The 18,679-nt window shown below is 36.6% G+C and overlaps 1 protein-coding gene and 1 long non-coding RNA gene across 5 annotated transcripts in view; one reads left to right on the forward strand and one right to left on the reverse strand.

The window, feature by feature from the left end:
• The window catches only part of robo4 (roundabout, axon guidance receptor, homolog 4 (Drosophila)), a 36,616-nt gene extending 25,136 nt beyond the window's left edge, over positions 1-11,480 (forward strand). For both annotated transcript variants that reach the window (XM_684163.10, XM_005172710.6), the window contains exons 16-19: positions 721-859; positions 5,507-5,761; positions 6,789-7,120; positions 10,334-11,480. In XM_684163.10, coding sequence (XP_689255.3) covers positions 721-859; positions 5,507-5,761; positions 6,789-7,120; positions 10,334-10,545 — 938 coding nt within the window. In that variant the 3' untranslated portion in view covers positions 10,546-11,480. The remainder of the gene's footprint in view (positions 1-720; positions 860-5,506; positions 5,762-6,788; positions 7,121-10,333) is intronic.
• Positions 1-18,679, reverse strand: part of LOC137496596 (uncharacterized) — a 39,403-nt gene that overhangs the window by 14,129 nt on the left and 6,595 nt on the right. For all 3 annotated transcript variants that reach the window (XR_012386432.1, XR_011017064.2, XR_012386431.1), the window contains exon 2: positions 16,335-16,453. This is a non-coding gene — a long non-coding RNA (uncharacterized lncRNA). The remainder of the gene's footprint in view (positions 1-16,334; positions 16,454-18,679) is intronic.

Consider the following 18,679-nt stretch of genomic DNA (forward strand, 5'->3'; position numbering starts at 1 on the left):
AATTAAATATACAAAAAAGTTTTATTGAGATGGATTGTTGATAGATGTTGGGTAGCTTTATTTGGACAGAGGGAAATTAAGAGCTGTTTAAAATGATTTAAGGCATTCAACACAATAGTTCAGTGAATTTAAGACTTTTCAAGGCCTGAAATTGTTTTTAAAATTTTAGACATTTTAAGACTTTAAGACCCCGCGGGAATCCTGTATGTAATGTCCGAAAAAAGCCTTTTGAGAGGTGTTTTGACCGTTCAGAGCCACCGTATAAGCGAAAAGCTAAATACAGTTAGTATTAATTTATTTATTTTAGATTTAAATTTTATTTAAATTTATTTAACTTAGAAAAGTTAGCATAAATTCATCCCATTTGGCGTTTTAGATTTTTTTGAACACATATAGGTGCTGCTTGTCAGTCAGAAAACACTTCTATGTTTGTTCTTGCTGTCAATCGTGGGGAAAATTATCGATGAAAGGTTTATAATAAAAGTTTAGTAATTAGGTATGGATTATATTTTTGAAGAGGAATGACAACAACATATTTTAATCCAGAATCACATCCTACTTGCCAAAATTACACCCACACATGGGCCTCTCTGGTTCTCATCCCCTCTATCTACTGTCTCTCCCTCTCTCTCCAACTTTGCTTGCTGTCATAATAAAAATATAAATCTTTAAAAAATATATCAAAGCAGATCTCTTCTAAGCTGGTCTACATTGCCTCAGGTGGCGTATCGGAGCCAGTGAAGCCGCTGAGTTCTCCACGTATCCTGCACTACTCTGCCTCTCTGCAGCTGGTGGACATGTTACCCAGCCCTCCACCTCTTCCCATGGAGGACAACCACAGCCTGAGCTCAGAGGACGAGTAAGAATCACACTTACACAGCAAAATGGAAATCTGCAGAGCTTTTATAGCTCTTGTTGAATAAAAGTGGTTCATGACTCCGAATGCATTTAATGTTACTTTATAAATACTAAACCTATCCTTATACATAAAAAAAAATACTTTGTATAAATTGTAGTTAAAACCTAATAGGATTGTTCACCCAAAAACATTGTCAGAATTTACTCACCCTTCACTTGTTCAAAACCTGCTTAAGTTTCTTTCTTCTGTTGACCACAAAATAGGTTATTCCGATAAATGCTGTAGCCCATGACTTCCGAAGTATTTCGTTTCTACTTTGGGAGTCAATGGGTACCAGCAACCATTTTTCTTTTAAAAATCTTCTTTTGTATTCAACAGAAATCATAAACGTTTAAAACCACATGAGGGAGGGTAAATGATGAGATAGTTTTCATTTTTGGGTGAAAAATCCCAATGTGCTTCAGGGTACATGAATATATGTTTACATAATGATGATAAAGTTTTCTAAAAATTCTAATTATTTTGCTCACCAAAAAGGCTGTTTCACAATATCATTTTCAGAAACATGCACTTTGAAACCTAGTTTCAAATTGTCGATTTCAGACCCTCAAAACCGTAGCTATGTAAACTAAAAGACTAAGTCCAAAAGTTTTCCATTTTCTGTGAAAATTATCTTGTGTAGAATTAAAGTTAAATTACCAATTCCGAATGTTACTACTACAACAGGAGTTCTAAAAACACAAATGACACAATTGTTAAAATGCCAAAAGATATTGAGGCATAGTTTGTCTGGGAAAAGTTCAATTTAAGACTTTTCAGTTGTCTCAAAAAATCAGACTACTGACTGAATCGGATAAAAAAAAATCTAAATTCCTCCAGTTGCTGCCAATTTCATCTCCTAACTCAACTGGACACACTATTGAAGTTATCCTTCATTTCAAAGTTAGCTCATTTGAGAGTGTTGATTTCTGCTGCAACATTTGGAAGGTAGGGTAAGAATTTGGCATCAACAACATAAAAGCATGGATCCATCCTGCCTTGTACCAATGGTTCAGGCTGCTGGTGGTGTAATGGTGTGGGGGATATTTTCTTGGCACACTTTGGGCCCATTAGTACCAATTGAGCATTGTGTCAACGCCACAGTCTACCTGAGTATTGTTGGTGACCATGGCCATCCCTTTATGACCACAGTGAATGTACTCATCTTCTGATAATTTCAGCAGGATAACGCGTCATGTCATAAAGTGTGAATCATCTTAGACTGGTTTCTTGAACATGAAATTGAGTTCACTGTACTCAAATGGCCTCCACAGTCACCGGAACTCAATCCAATAGAGCACCTTTGGGTTGTGGTGGAACGGGAGATTCGCATCATGGATGTGCAGCCGACAAATCTGCAGCGTTGATGCTATCATCTCAATATGGCCCAAAATCTCTGAGGGAATGTTTCCAGTACCATGTTGAGTCTGTGCCAGGAAGGACTAAGGCAGTTCTAAAGGCAAAATGAGGTCCAACCTGGTGCTAGGAAGGTGTACCTAATAAAGGGGCCGGTGAGGGTAGATGCTCTGAACTTTTTGTTTGCCTTTTATCACACAGTTCAATTCCACAGGTGAGAACATTAGATAATCATTCTTCTCCCTTTGGCTTCTTGAATGGCCATAAACTTCAGAGCTTCTCCATTCTTTCATATCAGAAAGTGAGTGGTCCTTAATAACTACTGCCAAAGAACCCAAGATTTCTGTCCATCTCCCAGACATTTGAGGGGTCATGGCCCTGCAGGTCTGTAATGACGGTGTCTGTGACAACACCATGTCATTATACCGTGAGAAAAGTAAAGTCTACTACTGTCTCTCTGCTCTCAGACTACAAGACTGAAAACCAATTTTAGACTATTGCACAAGTCTAATGGACAGGGAGGCAGAAGGAGAAATGGCCCACGCTATTTATTAGAAGGTCTGTAAGTGGGAGGAAGTGTGTTTTAAATGCTGTAGGACACAGACAGGAAGCTAATTTTGGCTGTGAACACTGAAACTGTAGGCTTCATGCCACAAGGGACAGACAAAAAAAAAGGACCAGAGTTGCAAGCTGGAACAGACATAGAAGTGCCCACTCAGAAAGTGTCAAAATCCTACACACATATTAGGACATAAACGCCCTCCTAAGAGGACATTTTATTGCTGATGGTTTGCTCTTTAAAGTCTCCGGAGACATTATGGGGTTATTAGTTAAGTTCATGTTAGTGCTTTGTCTGCTGAATTTTCCTAGACTCAAATGTTATTATAGAGGTATAAAAAAGTTAATTTTGCAATGAACTTTTAACTGCACACATTGGAGCTTCTGAAAATTATTTACTTCTTAATGCTCGAAATATTGGGGTATTTTTTTCTCTCTCTCTCTCTGGTGCATATTATGCTTTGCGTTTATGATTTTACTTTGCCATGGGAAAATATAAAAAAAAAAATAAATAAATAGACTTCATGGTCTCTAAGAATAGTGAAATGCATTAATTCGTGTTAATTTATTCCTGCCTGATTAAATTCGTTGAAATATTAAATTAGTAAAATGTGTCAACAATTTACATAAAATTAAAGGAATCAATTTATTAATGGTATTCATGGCTAGAAAAAAAGTTTTATCCTTTAAAAAGACTTAACCTCACAAACTTTGCATGACGTCATCAACTTTCCCTTTAAGATTTAAAGGGCCAGCATTGCACCAGACCCCCTTAAGTGGTTCCATTTGAAAGTGTAGAAGCTATATTTTATGCACATATGCATCACTTCAGTTTTTATTCTACTGTACAAAAGTTATTTACACTTAAATACACAGTATTTTGGATACCTGAGCTGGGTATTGAACATTGGTTCGTTTTCATATTTTTCATATGGTTCATATATAATACATGTACAAGTTATAGCTCAAATGCAAGCTCTTACCGGTGCTCGTACGGTTCTAGCATTCTTTTTACTGAATTATATTCACATATAACAGTTGTCGAATGAATCAGCTTGTTTCCATGGCGCAGAAATGAAACCAATACATTTATGATCAGTAAGCAGCCTCAGATAGCACAGAAAGCTGTTATCTCCTACCTTATGCTGCGCGCTTCAGGGCCATTTCTCCTCTGTTTTTGAGGTGATGTGCATAGGTAATCAATTATATGTCTTACGTGGTCCAAACACAATGAATTATGTTAATTAAACAAAAGAATAGTAAAATATGAAAACATATGAAAACGTATAGCACCTCTCATCAGTTGGAATACAATAACTTTTGCATAGATTAAGGTAGAGACATTTTTCTTTTTCCTATGATTATAGACATGTGCAGGAACCACCAAAATGTATTACAGTAACCTAGACCACACAGAACCTAAAAGGTACACTTTCAAATTTGAGTTTATAAAAAAAAAATACAAAAACTGCCTCTTTTTTTAGGCGCTTATTATAACACAGGCAACATATACAGTTATTTTAAACACTTTCAATAGTGTTTATTGAAAAGTCAAAGGGTTTTCTTTAAAATGATACCAAATTCTTCTGCATACCAAAACCTCTGCATGTGGATTTGGTAAGCTTTTAAATTTGGGTAGGCAAAATTCAGGCAGAAATTCCAAAATAAAACGGGTTTAAGAAGATAAAAATCCTCATGATAAACATGCAGGGAAAAAAGCTGGCCACAAATTATTAATTAGCATTAGCAATTAGCAGTGAAATAGATATGAATAATAAGTGTCCTAGTAGGGTTGTCACGATACTGGAATTCGATACCAACGGTACTGAAATTTTAAAACATCTATTTCCTGCAAACATTTGAGCGCTGTGGAGTACGTTCTTAAACAGCGCTGATTTGCCATTGTGTTCACATGCTCAACAGAATTTACTGATTGGTTGTGAAGGTTATCGATTCACCAAACTCAAATACAACCACAGATGCAGGGACACTGAAGTGTTTCAAAGTCCCGTCGATCAGCTGGTTTGTCTATAAGCTAACATATGAGCGATCCGCTGATGAATCACGGCTATAAAACGCTCCAGTGTGCCTTTATTTGTGGTTACACACAGTAAACAGCTGTGCGTTTGGTGAACTGATGACCTTCAGGGCCAATCACAGTCATTTGTGTTGAGCATGTGAACACAATGGCAAATCAGTGCTGTTTATCACGGCCAATCACAGTCATTTCTGTTGAGCACATGAACATAATGGCAAATCAGCGATGCTCAGATGTTCACTGAAAAATTTTCAAAAAACCAACTCCCTTGCCGAAATGTTTAATCCCAGTTCAGAGCGGGTTGGGTGGTGTAGGACTGACGGGGTTACATTGGTGCCATGACACGGATGGGAGTGAGGTTTAGGAGGTGTGTAGTGTAACTAGCCAGCTAGTGAGCCAGCTAGTGAAGTGCTGTGCAGGTAAACCTCACTCCTCTGAACTCGAAAAGATGCTCTAGCGACAGACGCTAGAGGCCATGGTCTTTAACCTCCTTGTTAGAGCGACTGACTCCCATGCGGAAAGTCACCAGTTTGATCCCAGTTTGGAGAGGGTTGGGTGGTTTAGGACCGGTGGGGTTACACTAGTCTAAAACTAGTAACTAGTCAGGAAGGTAACACAATAAGCAAGTTCATTTGTTTATATTTCTGATCCCTCAGGTCTACCAGATCCACCAAGCTAACAGTGGACATTGGTTCTCAGCAGTCTGTATGTGCTGCATCTGGGCTCCAGGGTCCAGCTTCAGCCAATACAGGCTGTCCAAACAACCACAGTCCAGCCCAGCTAAGCCCATCCTATAGCCATCTGTCCACAGCCTCCTTCTGCCTCTCCACCGATGACTACCAGGACACGACCCTCAGCACTCAGGGACACACTCAATACATGGAGATCAGTCCCAAACCACAGGGACAGAGGTGAGAGAACACCTAAGTGTCTCTCATATATTGATTTATTTTGTGATGGCTGACCACAATATGAACACTGACTGCCATAAATGGGATAGATACAGTAGTTCCTGTCAGTTGAAATTGATAAGCACAAACACACATCACTTTCTCAAAGATCACACACACTCAAACAGATCACAGACACAAACACTCATATTGGAAATCTTGCCATCCATGCTACTAGCGTGATATTATTCATAAAGTAGCTTCAATAGCAAACTAAAAAGCTACACAATGTGGTTTCCCCTATTTTCAGAGGAATTTTACCTACATTAGTTTTAAAGACGCAGGCACAATCTCTCACTCATTCATTTATTCAAATAACTGCTGTCCTTTTAAACTATTTATTATAATTAAACACTAATAAACAAAAGTTGAGGAGTGTTTTTGTAATCAAGACAGAGCTGGGTTTCCATCATAAAGGTTTGATGCACATTTTGAAATATCGCAAGAGAAAGAATTGATGGATGCACTAAACATAGAATTAAAAATGCTTATTTTATCTTATTTGCTTCATGTTAGGACGGAAACCAAGCTAATGATTTTCCATTGCTGGTAAAATAAGCTAAATTAAATTGCCAGTGTGTGTGAATTGCGCTATCCAAAATACACTGCAAAAAAAAAAAAAAAAAAAAAAAAAAGAGTTCCACAACCTAACCCAAATCTGTTAAGTTAACGTAACTAATTTAAGTAGAATGAACATAAAAAATAACTTTGTCATTTCAGCTAATTTTAAAGAAATAGAAAACAAATACAAAACGAGGATAAAAAAAAAGAAAAGAATGAGAGTTAAAGATTTTCTGAAGCCTACAAATACGCAGTTTTACAAGTTAAATTTGCTAATAAATCCGCATTTTACTTCCACATTTGCAATATTTGGTCGCTGAGCTGATTTTAAATAACTCACTTTGTATGAATGTATTTAAAGAGTCGCCGCAAATACAGTAGTCAGTCATATATAAAGACTAGGACTTATTTTGATGTCTTCCTTCAGCACATCCCATCAGAGTACTCCATCAATGCCCCGTCCGTTCTCTCCTACACCCACGTTGGGCTATATCTGTGGGCCTGGGGACCGGGAGATGGATGAGGAGCAGGAGACAGTGCCGATCGGCCTCAGGAGAGCCACTCTAAGGAGCACACCGTCCTCTTGCTGCAGCGAATGGGAGGGTTCATTGTGGAATGGCTGGGGTTCGGTGTCTGAGAGCAACGTGACGAGCGCTCGCACCAGCATCATCAGCTCCTCGGACTGCTCCTTTATAAATGATGCCAACTTCGCCCGCGTCCTGGCTTTGACTGCTGAATCCATGAGCGGTAATTTATCAGGTAAGTTATAAATTTTCTTCAGCATCTCTAGAATGAAGTGTCTATATGAATATTCAAGTAGCAGGTTTGCTAGCAGCAAGTGCTGAGGTAGATGCCAGAAATGGCCACTAGGTGGAACAATTTCCCTGTGTAGCCAAGCTCTCTAGGTTTATCAATCGGGCCAGATTCAAAAGCTGTGCTAGTGTGCAAATGCTTGAAAATGGCCAGTTTTTATTCAGTCCAAAATAAAATAATGCTTAAAAATAAAACAACTACATAAATAAGTGTAAATAATTTAAATCAAGTTCAAATAAAAGTATATTATTCCCAGATCTCAACTTTTACATGTATATTACATTGTTATTTCATATAGTTATAAATTATTGTTATTAAAGAGCAAAATATACTGACCTTGAGGAGAAGAAACTGTTGAATAAAGTGGTTATTTTTGTTTTATGCATGCACAAACGTATTTTTGTAGTTTCCGATTAAACCACTGAAGGCATATTGTCTGTTTTGAGCATTTTTTTTTTTTTTGTGGTATTTTTCTGAAAGTTGAATGTCGAGACCATTGCAGTTTACACTCAGACTAAGACATTTGCTGTTTATTCAAACCACTTCTTTAAAATGTGATGGAACAACACAGTTCTTGAAGCTTATTTCCGACAGACTTAATTGTTTTATGTTCAATCTTACATTTGTAAAAAAAAATATAATAATAATAACTTAATTTCTCCATTTTGTCCGAACACAAATCAATTGTGTGAATCCCAGAATTTATTACCGTGTATGGAGAATTCGAGACCTCAGATTTCAGCTAAATTATCCTCACTTGTGTTGCGGAGATGAGTTAAGGTCTTAGTGGTTTGACATGGTGAGAAATGAATAACATCATTTACATTTTTCAGTGAACTAACACTAACTCTCACTTCCCATTTTGAACAAAGTCAGGTTTTTAAAGGTTTATTCATTCAAGAAAATCAGGTTTTTGGGTTTATTCATTAAATGTTTGTTATGTAGAATAAATGGTCGTATTTTGTAATTGCTCTGTAATTTACATAAGCAGTTCTTTACATGAGCACTAAACAACACTTTTTGAGTTTGTTACATAACTCTCTGATACAAACACATGAAACTAGTTTAAAGCTCAGTAGAAATGACCTAAAACAGAGCTAAAAATTATCATGTTTGATTTTATTTTATTTTTTTAGAAACACTATTGGGAAACCATTATTATTGGCAATAAATCTAAAATTTCATTAGAATGTTAATGTATTGAATATTTAAGATTAATGTAATGTAATTACTGTTTTTTGCTACAGGCACAGTATGTAGTTTTTGCCACTGCAAATTCTGCAAATTTCTTCTGGCTCTACTTATAAGTTATTTATAAATCCGATAAGATTTAAGTGTCATCACTTGAATCTTAAGCCTGTTTTTTCTTGAGTTTTTTTTTTCCTTCACTTTGTCAATTGGTGAAGTTTGCTTCTCGCCACTGTCGCCACAGGCTTGCTTGGTTCGGGGCTGCACATCGATGGATTTGCTCTTCAGTGTTTGGACTTTCAGCAGTGAAAATTAAACCAACTGAACTGAACTGAAAACTGGACGGACACAGTTTTAATTTACTAGAACTTCTGTTAAGTTGCTTTGACACAATCTAGAGTTTAATTTAGAATTATTAGCCCACCTTTCAATTTTGTTTTCTTTTTAAATATTTCCCAAATGTTGTTTAACAGTGCAAGGAAAAGTTCGCAGTATGTCTGATCAAATTTTTTTTCTTCTGGAGAAAGTCTTATTTGTTTTATTTTGGCTAGAATAAAAGCAGTTTTTTATTTTATTTTATTTTTTATTTAAGATCAAAATTATTAGCCCCTTTAAGCTATATTTCTTTTCAATAGTCTACAGAACAAACCATCGTTATACAATAACTTTAAGCTGCATACTAGTGTTTAGAAAAAATATCTAGTCAAATATTATCATGTACTGTCATCATGGCAAAGATAAATCAGTTATTAGAAATGAGTTATTAAAACTATTATATTTAGAAATGTGATGAAGAAATCTCTTCGTTAAACAGAAATTGTTGGAAAAATATACAGGCGGGCTAATAATTCAGGGGTTTAATAATTCTGACTTCATCTGTACATTGTAAAAGCACTAAAGAAATTAAGACAAACTGAATTGAATCACATTGTGCTTTTCTTAGCTGCTTTCCAGCTTTTCTTAGTTTGTCATTGTCAGTCACGCGCTTCTCAGCTCTTCAGTCCTGTAAAATTATTCTATCTCATTTGCATAGTCAACAAACACGTTATGCAAATATTTGCTTCAATTCAGTTCCTTTGGAATTGTACATAATTACGTGTTATGACAAACAGTGGCTACAAAGTATCTAGGGACTTTATTCTCACTTAATGATATCTGAACATCATTGCTTTCCACAAAATATATGTGGCTTTTATTCTAATCGAAAGATATAAGGAGCAAATACTGGACAAAAAAGGCTTTTGGTAGAGAAAAATGAAGGCAAAATTTTTTGGATGTTTTCAGGTTGACAGATTTGAATGGAACATTTTAACGGTTAATATGAGACCAGTGGATTAAAAATAACAACAACAAAATAAAATGCAACAGCTCTGAGTCATCATCTGATCTGATATCGTGTTATCTAATGCAACCGCATTCAGACTATTTGAAGTGTCTCTTAAGTGCCTTCATGATCATTGCATAACCAAAGGGGGAGAACTTTGTATTTGGGATGAGAATTTCCATTGTCAGATCACATTGGCGAGGCACTGCAGCATCACGCTTCCCAATGAGACAGTGAAAAATAGCAGCGCTGCTTTGCTACAATAAAAAATAATGGGATTTGAGGGCCTGTCTGCAAATTGTCTGCGCTCCCCCACCGTCCGCTCTGAAGTTTCAGCAAATCAATCACGGCTTTCAAAAGAGAAACCTACAGGGACTTTCCTCTCTCCATTTGCTGATTGTTTCCCCCTTTCGCTCTCCCTCCGTCTATCTTTCAATCTAAGCGAATGCATCAGGTTAAATGACTAGTACATTGTAAACCGATGTGGCCGGCAGCATTGTGCGCTTTCATCCGGTGTTATTATGGTCAAATTGACTTGTGCATCTTTATGCGTGTTAACAGATTGCCTTTGTGTATTTTGCACCTATGTGCATGTGTGCGCATACATCGCTCTTAATCTGCTTCGTGATGTGTGTGTGATCGTGCAGATTTTTCCCCGCCTGCGTCCCCTCTGAGTGTCCTGTTCCCCCCGAGAGAGTGTTTTGGAGAGGTGGAGCCTTTGCCCGTGTGGGACTGGAGCACAGCATGGGTGGAGGAGTTGGAGGCTCAGTTTAAAGCCTCCAGAGACCCCAGAAGACCTGCCCGAAACTCAGGCATCGAACGCTGGAGAGGACATCTGGAGAGCCCCTCGCACCGATGATCGACCCGCACACGCTTAAGGCTTGTTTATGGACTACATCTCCCTGTGTTCCTCAGGGCAACTGCCTTTACTTGTAGTTTCAACGGGTTTGGGTTAGTAGCAAGGTCAGTTAAATCGAACACACTGCTGGAAGGTACAGTATGTGCAGTGTACAGTACGCCACTTTCCATACGGACAGTTGTACCACAGCATAATAAAGACTATTGTAAATAAAGCAGTTTTATTTAATAAGCCTCCACATAAGCTTTTATAAAAAAATAAATAAATCAATTACGCTTTTATATGACAGAGCTATCTAAAGCAGTGGTCCCCAACCTTCTTAGGTCAAGACCTAACAATTTTACAGCAGCCCGAGGGATTCTACGTAGATTGCTAGGACCATCAACCATTTTCTCAGAAGATGACAAGCTGACCAAACATTGCTGTAACTCTGATACAAGTTTAATTTATGGAGAAAATAAAAAGTACTGCAATGTTTGGTTGTTCTGTGTTTGTTAAAAGTAATTAGTCTACCGAAATGTGTATAATCCATACAAAGTATGAAGCTGATCGGTCAGTTCTTGTCCATGACTCGCGAAACTGTGTGCCTGGCACGCATCGCTCTTATGAGCACGCTCAAGCAGCACACCTCCACTGGAAATAACAAAGTTGCGTGCGGAAAAGATGCAATATGCGATCGGCTGTCATTTGCGATCTCCAGCAGTTGATCTTTTTCTTGCACAGACATGCTGGATTCACCTGATATGTTGACAAATGAGTTGCGTATCCATTCCTTGGCAGTTCACGTGTCCTTCATTGGGCCATCTGTTTTTTCCTTATTTTGCTGCTTGTGGGTTAAACTTTGGCACTCAAGTGACCGAGATGTAACCCGAGAAAATAAAAGAGTTTTCAAAATAAAAGATTGTTCAGACTCGCATAATAAATAATTAAGGATTTCTTGTGTGGCCTGAGAACAATTAATCCACAAACTGGTACCGGTCCGCGGCCTAGGGGGGTTTGGGACCACTGATCTTAATTACACAGGAAATATTATACGAGACGTTTTGTATTTTTAGTTATTATGATATTTTTCTTGTTGTTTTTTGTGTATTTTATATTAAATAGTAGTTGGTTTTGCATTTAAACTGGAATATAATTGAAGTTATTGTTAGTGATTGTAGATTGTATGCTTTTTAACGTCTAGATGTAGAATTGGAAAAATGCATTAGCGACACCTGTAGCTGTTCTGTGAACTGCATCACGTTGACGGACTAGGAATTGAAAAATATACCGTTATGATTATTTGATTCTAAAGTATATTTGAGATTACAGACCATTTAGGTCTTTGTGAAATATAGTCTGACTGTAGTATCGCATGATACATTAAGATTTCATTGACGTTTATTTCAGATGTCATAGAATGAAAAGGATGGGAGTTCATCACATATATTTAAAGCCAAATCATCCCGAACATTGTTCACATAAAGTTAATTTGTTACAAGCTTTTCACATATTGACAAAAGGGTGATTACTGCATGAAAATTTATGAAAAATTATATTTGTACAAATAGTCCATTTTAAAGAAGTTATTTTATTGTTTATTACCTATTAATTAGTATTGAATTGTTTTAGATGTCCTTTTTATGTACATCATAAACATTCCTCACTTTCTGCACTACTAAAAAGCTCCATTTTAAGCATTATATTTTTACTAATTGACTTTTAAAAATTGTAATAAACATATTTTATCACAAGAAAAAGTAATTGTCTCTAAGATCACTTAGACAAATGTCTGTTGTTTTTTGCTGCCTTGTGTCTAACTGTTTTAAAGTTAAGGGAGTACAAGAGGTCTGTCAAGTGAACACGCACGGCCCTCCAGAGCTCTAATCCTCACCGCAAGCCAGAAGAACCAAATCAGACAACCCTCGACACCCACCGGCCACACACACACACACACAGAAAACACAAGTGACCATGGCATGACTGCAGAGGGATTATTGCTTGTCCCCTTCTCTCTCTCTCTCCCTACGGCCATATGCTTGGCACAAAAACACACCTCCCCCTTTACACACTTGTATTCGTGTGCACATAAACACACTATTCAGATCTACAGCCTTGAATTCGTCTGTGGCCAAAAAGGCATCTTTTTATAGCCTGCTGGTAATCCTTTGACCCAGTTTGCCATGCAAGAGCGCACTAAATACACTACCAACTTTTGCCTGTCTTGCACTCAGTTTGGTTCATTTGTCACAGAAGAGGTCCGGCAAGGGTTATTTTGCAGGAAACAACTCTTTATAACGTGATTAGGTTTTTTTGAAGTAGTGTTGATCAAATGCCTGCTGGTTACGTCCTTGAGATAAAATGTTCCGCTAGAATTTAGCAATTTGTGATTAAAATGTGTGCAAAAATTGTGAAGGTGTTCTGTGTGGGGTCACGGATCTCAAACTCCTGACTGACAAGATTCAGCCGCCCAAAATATGTTTTTGAATCACTATCGTTGTTGTGCATATGGTCACTTGTGGTTTTGACCCCCCACCTATTGGACGTTTAAAGTACTGCACTATATTATACCGTTTTTCAGTTTTACTTTCGTTTTAATTCTGTGGCTGATTTAAACTTTTATATAAAAGTGCTCTATTTTTACTCTATTTTTACTTTTTACAAGCTTTATATTTGTAAGTATTTAAGGGTCATTTGATTATCATCAGTTTTATACTACCTGTATTTTGTTGAACAAACACTTTTTCATGGCTTACACGTTATGCTGGTGGTGTAACAAATATGCAAATTTTGCTAATATTTGTTTTAAATGGTCTCTTTTAATAGATTTTCCTCATATGTGCATTGAGAATACTATGAAAACTGCTGGTTGAATTGAGAGATACAGAGAAGAACAATTGCCAGTTAAGTTACCCAAACTGTTTCTGCTGTTCTTGCGCTATCTGTTCAACTTTTGGTCAAGCAACAATTGGTTGGGACAGAATAATAATTATTATTATATCATTATTATGACTATTTAAATGTCAAAATGCTAATTTAAACAGCCACAGATATATTTCAGCAGTTGTGTGAAGCAAAAAACATGCTGATTTGTTGATTTGTGAAAGGTAATGCTTGAATTATAAACATCATGTCTGTTTTCCTAAGATTAATTACTTCACTTTTTTTCTTGTGCTTAAATGTTAAAACGACCCTGCTATGAATTTTCAGTCACTGAAATGGCCCCCCGGCAATTTGAGTTTGAGACCCCTGCTTTAGGTACACTGCTAGGGTGTTGTGGGTGGCTGGTTTACACAGTTTATAATGGTTGGTTCATTAATGTAAATAGAAGTTGTTGTTTTTTTAATAGGTTAATTTGAGTTGGCTATTTTTAATTTTATTTCTTAAAACATATGTGTGGCGAGGGGGCGCAGCCAAGCGCCGTGGGAACGGAATGAGGCCGCCGCGTAAGTTTATGCACCAGTGGTGCGCACCGGCCTCGAATCCCACGGAAGGAGCTCTGGACTATAAGAGGAGGAACGATGGTAGAGGAAGCCGAGAGAGGACCGGGCCCGGACATAATGTTTTACTTTTGCTTTCAGTTTGACGGCAGTCTCCTTGAGGAACTGCTGTGCGTTTGTTTTGGTTTAGACGGCAGTCTCCGTGAAGAGCAGCCATTCATGTTATAAATAAATATTCTTAATATTTAATTAAGAATATTTAATTCTTAATTAAAATATTCTCCGCCTCCTTCTTCCCGGAGGCCAAAGGGCCGTAAACTTCATTACAATATGGTTAAACAATAACAATATTATGCCTATGTCTCGTTCTACTGTTAGTTAAAATGCTAAATTGTGCAAAGACTTGGAATGGTGGACTTGAATAGACTTTAAATTTGTTGTGGCCGTTTATGCCAATAAAATGATTGGTCACACTTTATTTTGATCCTTGGTTTGTTGAATTTGAGTTACATTGCATCTACATGCCAACTAATTCTCATTAGATTATAAGTAGACTTTTAGGTTGGGGTTAGGGTTAGGTTTAGTGTAAGCTGACATGAAGTTTCTTATTGTCATTTAAATGTCTGTTGAAGGAGCAGTATCAGCAGATATTAAGCAGACAGACTACTAATTCTCAAATGGACCTTCAAAATAAAGTGTTACCAAATGATTACATCAGAATGCAACTATTTATAATTATAAAGTTGAATTATTATGTTTGAGACATATGCTTGCCATTTGTCATTGACAATATTATTAAAACATTTTTTTCACTGGTAAAATGAGACATTTGTCATTATCAGATTCCCTCTTGCATTATATTTAACTTTATATGGCTAGAGTAGTTGTATTGACCTTGCAATCATTTATTTTTTATGCACAATATGTTGTGTTTGCCATGAAAGAAAAAAAAAACATATTAAATGCTTGTCGTAATCATAAATTTAAAATGCGATATAATCATTTAAATGACGTAAGCGCTTTCCGTTTCACTTTTACTGCCGAGTGCACTCATGTCATGGCTACTGTCTCTCTGAGGGAAAAAAAAACGTACATGCAAATCATATCTCCCGCGCGGCTCCCAAACGATCACTGTGCAACAAACTGAGCGTTATTTACAAATTTATTATCTGTTATTCACAGCCTATGCAGGTTCTGTTCACTAAAGTAGAAATCAATCGTGGTCATATGAGCATACTCTCGGTAGTAAACAAACAGTAAACAAATACATCACATTACATTTTGAGGTGAATTATTTCTTATAAATACAGTATGGCACTTTTAACCCCATTTGGAGGTATGTATTTAAATAATGTGAAGACTTGTGCATCTGCCTTTTTGTCTTCTCCCGAATTTGAAAATATAATTGTCTGAATCGTAGAGATGCTGGATTAAGATTGTGTGGGGGGTCGAATCAAGAATTTTTTTTTTCGATTAAGTGTGCAGCCCTACAACTTGCAGATCCTGCAATGTGTCTATTGACAATTTGCACATTTCATTCACTGATGATGAATCAATATGTTGTGCAGCCCTAGTCTGCAACTTGGGACACTTAAAGCACAGTTGTGATATATGTTAGCACACATAAATGGCAACAGATTTTGAGAAATGTAGCAAAAAGGACTGTAAAAAAACAGCTGCAATATAACTGAAAAGTTGAAAATCAACTAATAAATCTTGCAATTGTGGCACACATTTTTATAAGAAAGATCATGTTAGAAAAAGCACGTAAGATGTGAAGTCAAACTCACTTTTTTATGATGTGGAAAACTATTTCTACGAAAAACACAAGTTTAACTGTGTCCACAAGTAATTGCACACAACTTTGGCATAATCTAAAGTATCTCACCACAAAATGCTACTGGACATGTTTTGCATCCAGGTTTAATCCTTCATGTAAGGGGATTGTTTAAATGTTTTACCACAAGTCTAAACGGTCATAATAATGATGACTTAGCAAGTAACGCTAACAATTCACTTGCCAGGGAAATTTAAAACCATGCATCAATGTCTCCAAATTTCTGTCAAACCATTTCTGTGTTGGGACAGCTCCAACTATTTCCAGGAATAGTAAGTAGCATGGGACAGATTTCCAATGTAATGCATTGCAGCTCTAAATTATCGGCTAAATTGACATTAATGTCCAACACCTGAGTCATCATCTCTCTCGTCTGTATCTGTCAACACACTAAATTAAAATTAAAGCCCCCTGTGTGGTGCGCCGTCCAGTCGAGTGGGCTTACCGGAGGTCCTGTACCCAGTTGGAGGTTCAGGGACGGGTGTGTGTGTGTGTGTGTGGAGATGAGAAATGGCAGAGTGTTTTGCACTGACCCCATGGGATCCAGCCTTCTGTTGGCCTTCACTGACCCAGATCTGCCCCGAGAAAGATTAAACTCAAGGGTCCTTCTGTTCCCTGAAGCCTACGCTCCACAGGCATGGAGTCAGTTCAACTGTGGAAAGAAGAAGAACAAGCGTTTATTTGCAGTTGGTCAATAATTGTGAAGATTATTTGAAAACAGTTGACTGCTTATTAAAGGATCTCTAATGGGAGTTTATCTCAGAGGTGCAAACATTGCCATATACTGTAGGACTGAGCAATGGGGGCAATATATATGATATTGACAAACTAATTGTCTAGTGAGAGGTTCCACAATATACACTCAAAAAAAAGTTCAACCAACTTGTTTAAAATGAGCTGAAACACAATTATTTAGTTTTTTGAGGACAAATTAATTGTTTTATGTTCAATTCACTATTGAGTAAACAATCTATTTTGTTGAGACAACACGAATGAATTGTGTGGATGCCTTTTTTACAGTGTTTCATTTGAGCATCCACAATAGTCACATCACAGGATATGCAATGTTGAGTCGGGATTATAGTTGACCAGAAGCCACGGACTGAAAGTGTCATTTGAATATGTTTTTTTAGGGCACTATAGATACTTCAAAGCATTCAACCACAAAGAAATTCACCATTTGTAACTTAAATAATAATTTCATTGAATTATTTATACAGAAAAGACTTTGCAGTGTTATTTTACATTTGATTATTCAATTTCTGTACCCAAATATTATAGTATTTGGCAACCCTGAAAACAATAAGGCGCTGTTTATCACACTTTTGTCTTTGGTCTGTTGAATTTATTTATTTTACTTGTAATTTGTCTATTGCATTTTATGCATGATTCACTCCCCTACAGAAACATCCCAATCAAAATAAATAAATTATTTACAAATAGCATTATTCATATCATCTGGTGAGTTTGTATATGTATTCAATCGTGTGTCTATACAGCCAAGCTGAAATTATTCATACTGATTCAAATTCTGACTTAAAGTTACTTTTATTCAACAAGGAAATGTTTTTTTGACCAGAAATGACACAGGCTTCTCCCAAATGATAATAAGGCTACTTTCACATCGCAAGGCTGCTCAAATCAGATTTTTTTTGTCTAAGATCTGATTTTTTATTTTTATTGTTTTTGCATAGCTGTTCACACTGTTGTCATAAATGGGGCCAAAATCAGATTTCCATCGTAAACAGGTCATGGTCCTTAACTGACCCACATGTGCAAAAGTACAATTACGGACAGCACAAAACATCCAATTATGCAAACAATGTGTTTACTGTATGAAGTTAAGGTTTAGATTAGGTTTAATGTGAATTTTGCCCTTTCACCAGACAACTGTGGTTTACTTTATGAACTGTAAATGGTTGTTCTGCTACTATACGCATTTCAGCATTTGAAACTCTCTTGTGATTGGAAACACTGATCACTTGTGATTTTTTGGGCATCTTTCTGACCACCGGTGTGGTGAACTCATCAAGGATTAAAGAGCAACCGCAGATTGAACTGTGAAGGCAGAGTTTTTATATTCATATCACTTTCATATATATTTTTTTCTATTAATGTATTAATCATTTAAGAGAAATATAGCTATTTTATGTAGGCCTATGTGTTTATTAATTTTTTATGGACATTTTTTTTATAAAGCATTTTTCATGGACATATTTTTTATGTGATTGGTTAATAAGCACCAGTTTTGAGTTGAAAACTTTTTTCATAATGAACAACCAACTTTTTATAGAAAAGTATTGCCCTGTGTGCTATTCTACTATGCTGCTGAGGAGTAGATGATGTTTGCAGCACAGAACTATGACGCATGTGGATTAAGATTATCTAAATGTCACTTGAAATCCTACATAACCGTTCTCACTACGGTTGGATTGCAAAACATCAGATCTGTATCTGATTTAAAACTACATAAGAACGTGGCACAAATCTGAATTGAAAAGATCAGATTCCATGCGGTTTGAGCTGTTCACACTGTCAAAACTAAAACAGATCCGAGTCACAGGTGGGCGTATTTGGTGTGAACGTAGCCTTAGAAGATGTGTAAGAGACATGATTGAAGGAAAAACTATTTCTTCAAGTATAAGTATTTTTTAAATAACTTTAAGTCAGAATTTGCCAGGGGTATGGATTATTTCAAGTTTGACTATATTTATATACACAATATATTGCAGGAAAAAAAATATCGCAATGTCAGATTTTTCCAATATCTTGCAGCCCAAGTCTATTGTTTCATATTATCATTTCAAGAGTTCACACTTAGCTGATGATTGATTATAAAGCTTGTTTGGCATGCTGTCCCGTTTGCAAGGTGAGAGGA

This window comes from Danio rerio, chromosome 10, assembly GCF_049306965.1.
Source record: "Danio rerio strain Tuebingen ecotype United States chromosome 10, GRCz12tu, whole genome shotgun sequence".
Classification (NCBI taxonomy): Eukaryota; Metazoa; Chordata; class Actinopteri; order Cypriniformes; family Danionidae; genus Danio; species Danio rerio.